General features: G+C 51.5%; 1 protein-coding gene across 1 annotated transcript in view; it reads left to right on the top strand.

Moving 5' to 3' along the window:
• Positions 1 to 1,062: 1,062 nt before the first annotated feature.
• Positions 1,063 to 6,643, top strand: part of LOC122546406 (caspase recruitment domain-containing protein 9-like) — a gene marked incomplete at both ends in the record, with an annotated part of 7,033 nt that continues 1,452 nt past the window's right edge. The window contains 3 exons of the mRNA XM_043685126.1: positions 1,063 to 1,206; positions 2,227 to 2,352; positions 4,775 to 4,966. Of these exons, the coding sequence (XP_043541061.1) occupies positions 1,063 to 1,206; positions 2,227 to 2,352; positions 4,775 to 4,966 (462 nt within the window). The remainder of the gene's footprint in view (positions 1,207 to 2,226; positions 2,353 to 4,774; positions 4,967 to 6,643) is intronic.

The following is a 6,643-nucleotide window of genomic DNA, read 5'->3' as shown; positions in this document are numbered from 1 at the left end:
AGGAAAGGAATGGATGACCTGCTGAATTGCCTGAGTTTGTGTTGTTCTGTGGGAAGGTGGCGGGGGGGGGGGGTATCAGAGTGAACACAGTGTCTCGGAGAGTCTCCTGTCCTGGGGGACATGCGTGTTGGCTGCTGCAGTGAGCTGTGCGGATGGCTGACATGGTGGACTCCTTCCTCATTCTGTGGAACATTTCAGTGACTGAGAGGAGAACATGCAAACATTCACTCCCAGAAAGACAGTGATTTCTCTAGCAGACTGCACCATGGGTAAAGAATGGCCCATCCACAAATCCTAGTCCTCGCTCCCAAACTCCACAACTTCTTGTTCACTGCTGAGGGGTGACCCCGGAGCGTCGGAGGCTGAGGGGTGATCTTATAGAGGTTTACAAAATTCTGAGGGGCATGGATAGGATAAATAGACAAAGTCTTTTCCGTGGGGTCAGGGAGTCCAGAACTAGAGGGCACAGGTCTAGGGTGAGAGGGGAAAGATATAAAAGAGACCTAAGGGGCAACGTTTTCACACAGAGGGTGGTACGTGTATGGAATGAGCTGCTAGAGGATGTGGTGGAGGCTGGTACAATTACAACATTTAAGAGGCATTTGGATGGGTATATGAATAGGAAGGGTTTGGAGGGATATGGGCCGGGTCCTGGCAGGTGGGACAAGATTGGGTTGGGATATCTGGTCGGCATGAACGGGTTGGACCGAAGGGTCTGTTTCTGTGCTGTACATCTCTATGACTCTAATCCAAAGACTAATAGCAAGCCAGAGGAATGACCAGTCACCCTGATTCAGTGAACAGACTGAACCCTTGAATTTAATAAAGTTTAGATGTGAAAATGACATTGAGTTGAAAGTGCTTCTTGTATATTTTATTGTGCCAGTTATTTTGGGTCTCCTTCATTTGTGAGGGTCCATTTAAACAGGCTCCATTGTGTTTGCGTGTATCCAATTGCATTGTAATTCATTCCATTTCCTGACTTAACCTCCGTATTGCAGTGAGTTTACGGGAATGAGTTGTGGTACTCAGTAACGGAATCTGCTTTTATTTGATGTGAAGGTTGACAAGGTGGATAAAAACAAGATGTACATTCAGATCCTGGAAGATGACCGAAGGACAGCACTGGAGGAACATCACGACCTGGTCAATACTATTTACAATCTCCACAAAGGGCTGCGGGATGTGGAAGAACTGCGGGACAAGGTGTGTATTTAACGATATTCTCAGGATATCTCTGTCACTGCCTGGACCAACATTTTCTGACCGTGCCCCATTGCTCCAGAAAGGATGGCGCCCTCCTGGACCAGAGGAAGGAGGTTTGGTCTGACCAAGTGACTAGTTTGGAGTTCAGTCATGTTTCTATGGGCAAAAGCAAATTACTGCGGATGCTGGAATCTGAAACCAAAAGAGCAAATGCTGGAAAATCTCAGCAGGTCTGGCAGCTTGTGTAAGGAGAGAACAGAGCTGACGTTTCGAGTCTAAGCTTTAACAAAGGGTCAGTCAGACTCGAAACGTCAGCTCTTTTCTCTCCTTACACATGCTGCCAGACCTGCTGAGATTTTCCAGCGTTTTCTCTCTTATGTTTCTGTGGGACTGGAGTCACATGTAATCGCAGAGCCAGCAGGTTCCCTTCGCTCAGGGCGATGCTGGAAGATCAGCCTGGATTAAAGGTCACCCCCACCCTCCACACCCCGAGTCCTCGCTGTTCCCCCTCCCCCCCTCCCCTTACAGTGGGAAGGAGCTAGATTTTGAAACACAGGCCTCCCAGGTTTTGGGAATGAATTTTCCCAGCCCCAGTGCAGATCCCCCAGTCGATCAGTCTGGTCAGGTTACCTCACCAACAAACCAACATGAAGCAGTTACTGTGTAACGGGACCATTTACTGGACTTTCATCAACTTCAGACAGATATTAAACTACAGGCAGGGGTCACAAAACAAGATACTGATCATAACCAACTCCCACTCCTCACCTCCCCCAGCAGGTAACCCTTTCCTTCTCAGTACTGCCTCCTGCTGGTGGTGCATGAAGTTTGGAGACTGATGCCCCATCTGGTGGAAGAGCTCACTGCCCCAGAGTTTCACAAGATGGTTCTCAGAAATGGCTCCCTCCTGATGTTAACCTCCTTCGAGTGGGGAGAACATTCCAGGGATCACATTGCCAGCAGACAGTGCTGCTCCATAACCCAGGCTCTCTCTCTCTCTCTCTCTCTGTCTCTCTGAAGTACCTGGAAGAGAAGGAGCTGTTTGAGATGCGGTGTGTGACTCTGCAGAAGGATTCCCAGATGTACAGAGATCGCATTGAAGCAACATTGAAACAAATGCAGGAAGTGGCGACAGAGAGAGATCAGGTAACTCAAGGAAGACAACAAACTTTAAACTGTAGCAGGAACAGAAATTGCTGGAAAAGCTCAGCAGGTCTGGCAGCATCTGTGGAGAGAAATCGGAGATAATGTTTCTGGGTTTTGAGGAAAGGTTGGTTAACCCTGATTTCTCTCCACAGATGCTGCCAGATCTGCTGAGCTTTTCCAACAATTTCTGTTTGTGGTTCTGATTTCCAATATCTGCAGATCTTTCTGTTTTTATTGAGTATTAAACTTTAAGCTGTAACATGCTCTGAGACAATCTCACTCAGTAGCAAACAGGGAACTGTGAGGAAATGGATTTAATTTTATTTGGTTTATTATTGTGACATGTACTGAGTTACAGTGAAAAGTATTGTTTCGTATGATAACTAGACACATCATCCCTTACACACGTACACCAGGGTAATAGAACAGAATGCAGAATACAGTGTTACAGCTACAGGGATGGTGCAGAGAGAGATCAACTCGAATATATGAGCGGTCCGTTCATTGGTCTGAAAACAGCAGGGAAGAAGCTGTTCTTGAATCTGTTGATACATGTTTTCAAACTTTTGTATCTTCTGCCCGACACAAGAGAGTATAACCGGGGTGGGAGGGGTCTTTGATTATGTTGGCTGCTTTCCCGAGGCAGGAAGTGTAGACAAAGAACAAAGGAAATTCCAGCACAAGAACAGGCCATTCGGCCCTTCAAGCCTGTGCAGATCTAGATCCTCTGTCTAAACCTGTCACCTATTTTATAAGGGTTTGTATCCCTCTGCTCCCTGCCCATGTATGTATCTGTCCAGATACATCTTCAATGACATTATCGGGGCTGCCTCTACCACCTCTGCTGGCAATGTGTTCCAGGCACCAACCACCCTCTGCAAAGACCTTTCCACGTATATCTCCCCAAAATGATTTCCCTCTCACCTTGAATTTGTGACCCCTAGTAATTGAGTCCCCCCCCCCACTCTGGGGGAAAAAGCTTCTTGCTATCCACCCTGTCTACACCTCTCATGATCTTATAGACCTCAATCAGGTCCCCCTCTCAACCCCCATCTTTCTAATGAAAATAATCCTAATCTACTCTACCTCTCTTCATAGCTATCGCCCTCCATACCAGGCAACATCCTGGTGAACCTCCTGTGAACTCTCTCCAAAGCACCCCATCCTTTTGGTAATGTGGCGACCAGCACTGTACGCAGACAGAGTCAGCAGATGGGAGGCTGGTTTACGTGGTGCCCCTGGGTTGGATTCACAACTCCCTGTCCTTTGTGGCCTTGGGTAATTGCCATAGTAAGCTGTGATACATCTGGCTAGGATGCTTTCTGTGGTGTATTCATACAAATAGGGAAGAGTCGTTGTGGAGATGCTGAATTTCCTTAGCCACCTGAGGAAGCAGAGATGTTAGAGTGTGTTTTTTGACTGTAAGGTTGACATGGATGGAGCAGGACAGACTGTGGGTAATATTTACTCCTGGGAACATGATACTCTGACCCACCCCCAGCCCAGCACCAGTGAGACAGACAGGGCCATGTCCCCTCACTCCACTTCCTGAAGTCCATGACCAGCCCCTTCAGTTTGTTGAGATGGAGGGAGAGATCGATGTCTTTGCACTATGCCATCGAGAACTCTGTCACTTGCCTGTGCTCTGTATGTCATTGTTTGGGACCCAGCCCACCCTGGGATGGTGTCTTAGCAAATTGTAAATGGAGTTAGAGCACCATCTGTCCGCACAGCGATGAGGGTGTAAGGAGGATAGGGAGGAGACTTACAGCAGACTGCTCCCAAGGGTAGGAATTCTGCAGGGTGACAGACCTCACTAATTCTCAGAGACACTCCCTTCCATTCCCAGTCTGACTATCATCAAGGTGCCAGTGTTTGATAGAGATAACGTAGAGAAAGCTTTACTCTGTATCTAACCCCATGCTGTCCCTGTCCTGGGAGTGTTTGATGGGGACAGTGTAGAGGGAGCTTTACTTTGTATCTAACCCCGTGCTGTCCCTGTCCTGGGAGTGTTTGATGGGGACAGTGCAGAGTGAGCCTGACTCTGTATCTAACCCTGTGCTGTCCCTGTCCTGGGAGTGTGTGATGGGGACAGTGTAGAGGGAGCCTGACTCTGTATCTAACCCGGTGCTGTCTCTGTCCCTGTGAGTATTTGTTGGGGCAGTGTAGAGGGAGCCTGACTCTGTATCTAACCCGGTGCTGTCCCTGTCCTGGGGGTGTTTGATGGGGGGACAGTGTAGAGGGAGCTTTACTCTGTATCTAACCCCGTGCTGTCCCTGTCCTGGGAGTGTTTGATGGGGCCAGTGTAGAGGGAGCCTGACTCTGTATCTAACCCGGTGCTGTCCCTGTCCTGGGAGTGTTTGATGGGGACAGTGTAGAGGGAGCCTGACTCTGTGTCTAACCCGGTGCTGTCCCACTGCAGGCCCTGCGGTCTCGCCAGGATATGCAGCGGTTACACAGCCAGGCGGTGCAGCAGAATGATGCCTATCGGAAGGTGATCCAGGAACAGGGCGAGCGATGCGATGAGCTGCAGTTGGAACTGTTCCAACAGGAGGAACACCTACTGACCCTTCAGGGCCAACTGAAGAGGGCCAGACCCCCCTCAGGGGGCTTGGTAACTACCAGCTAGACATAGGCGACACCACCGGGGCGCTCTCTGCAATGTCAGGTGTCAGCCCAGGGTCAGCCAGGGATATTGGGGTCAGCCAGGGGTCAGCCGGGGATATCGGGGTCAGCCTGGGATATCGGGGTCAGCCAGGGGTCAGCCGGGGATATCGGGGTCAGCCAGGGGTCAGCCTGGGATATCGGGGTCAGCCGGGGATATCGGGGTCAGCTCGGGGTCAGCCTGGCATATCGGTGTCAGCCAGGGGTCAGCATGGGATATCAGGGTCAGTCAGGGGTCAGCCTGGGATATTGGGGTCAGCCCGGGGTCAGCCTGGGACATTGGGGTCAGCCTGGGGTCAGTGTGGGATATTAGGGTCTGCCCGAGGTCAGTCTGGAATATTATGGTCAGTCTGGCTCAACCACGGTTCAGCCCAGGGTCAGTCTGGGATCAGTCCAGCATATTGGGGTCAGCCTGGGGATATTGGGGTCAGTCTGGGATATCGGGGTCAGCCCGGGGTCAGTCTGGGATAGCGGGGTCAGCCCGTGGTCAGTCTGGGATATTATGGTCTGTCTGGGATATCAGGGTCAGCCCGGGGTCAGTCTGGGATATTATGGTCTGTCTGGGATATTGGGGTCAGCCCGGGGTCAGTCTGGGATATTATGGTTTGTCTGGGATATTGGGGTCAGTCTGGGATATCGGGGTCAGCCCGGGGTCAGTCTGGGATAGCGGGGTCAGCCCGGGGTCAGTCTGGGATATTATGGTCTGTCTGGGATATTATCGACGTTTCGGGTATGAGCCCTTCTTCAGGAATCAGTCAGGGGTCAGTCTAAGATATCGGGGTCAGCCTGGGGTCAGTCAGGGGTCAGTCTGGGATATTGGGGTCAGCCTGGGGTCAGTCTGGGATATCGGGGTCAGTCTGGGATATCGGGATCAGTCTGGGATATCGGGGTCAGTCTGGGATATCGGGGTCAGCCTGGGGTCAGCCTGGGATATCGGGGTCAGCCCGGGGTCAGTCTGGGATATTATGGTCTGTCTGGGATATTGGGGTCAACCCGGGGTCAGTCTGGGATGTTATGGTCTGTCTGGGATATCAGGGTCAGCCTGGGATACCGGGGTCAGCCCGGGGTCAATCTGGGATATTATGGTCAGTCTGGGATATTGGGGTCAGTCTGGGATATCGGGGTCAGCCCGGGGTCAGTCTGGGATATTATGGTCTGTCTGGGATATCGGGGTCAGCCCGGGGTCAGTCTGGGATATTATGGTTTGTCTGGGATATTGGGGTCAGTCTGGGATATCGGGGTCAGCCCGGGGTCAGTCTGGGATAGCGGGGTCAGCCCGTGGTCAGTCTGGGATATTATGGTCTGTCTGGGATATTGGGGTCAGTCTGGGATATCGGGGTCAGCCCGGGGTCAGTCTGGGATATCGGGGTCAGCCCGGGGTCAGTCTGGGATATTGGGGTCATCCTGGGGTCAGTCTGGGATATTGGGGTCCGTCTGGGATATTGGGGTCAGCCTGGGATATCGGGGTCAGCCCGGGGTCAGTCTGGGATATTATGGTCTGTCTGGGATATTGGGGTCAGTCTGGGATATCGGGGTCAGCCCGGGGTCAGTCTGGGATATTATGGTCTGTCTGGGATATTGGGGTCAGTCTGGGATATCGGGGTCAGCCCGGGGTCAGTCTGGGATA

Source organism: Chiloscyllium plagiosum, unplaced genomic scaffold (assembly GCF_004010195.1).
Source record: "Chiloscyllium plagiosum isolate BGI_BamShark_2017 unplaced genomic scaffold, ASM401019v2 scaf_80153, whole genome shotgun sequence".
In the NCBI taxonomy this organism is placed as follows: domain Eukaryota; kingdom Metazoa; phylum Chordata; class Chondrichthyes; order Orectolobiformes; family Hemiscylliidae; genus Chiloscyllium; species Chiloscyllium plagiosum.
Note: the sequence above shows the minus strand (reverse complement) of the source record. Positions and strands in the feature narration are given on the sequence as shown.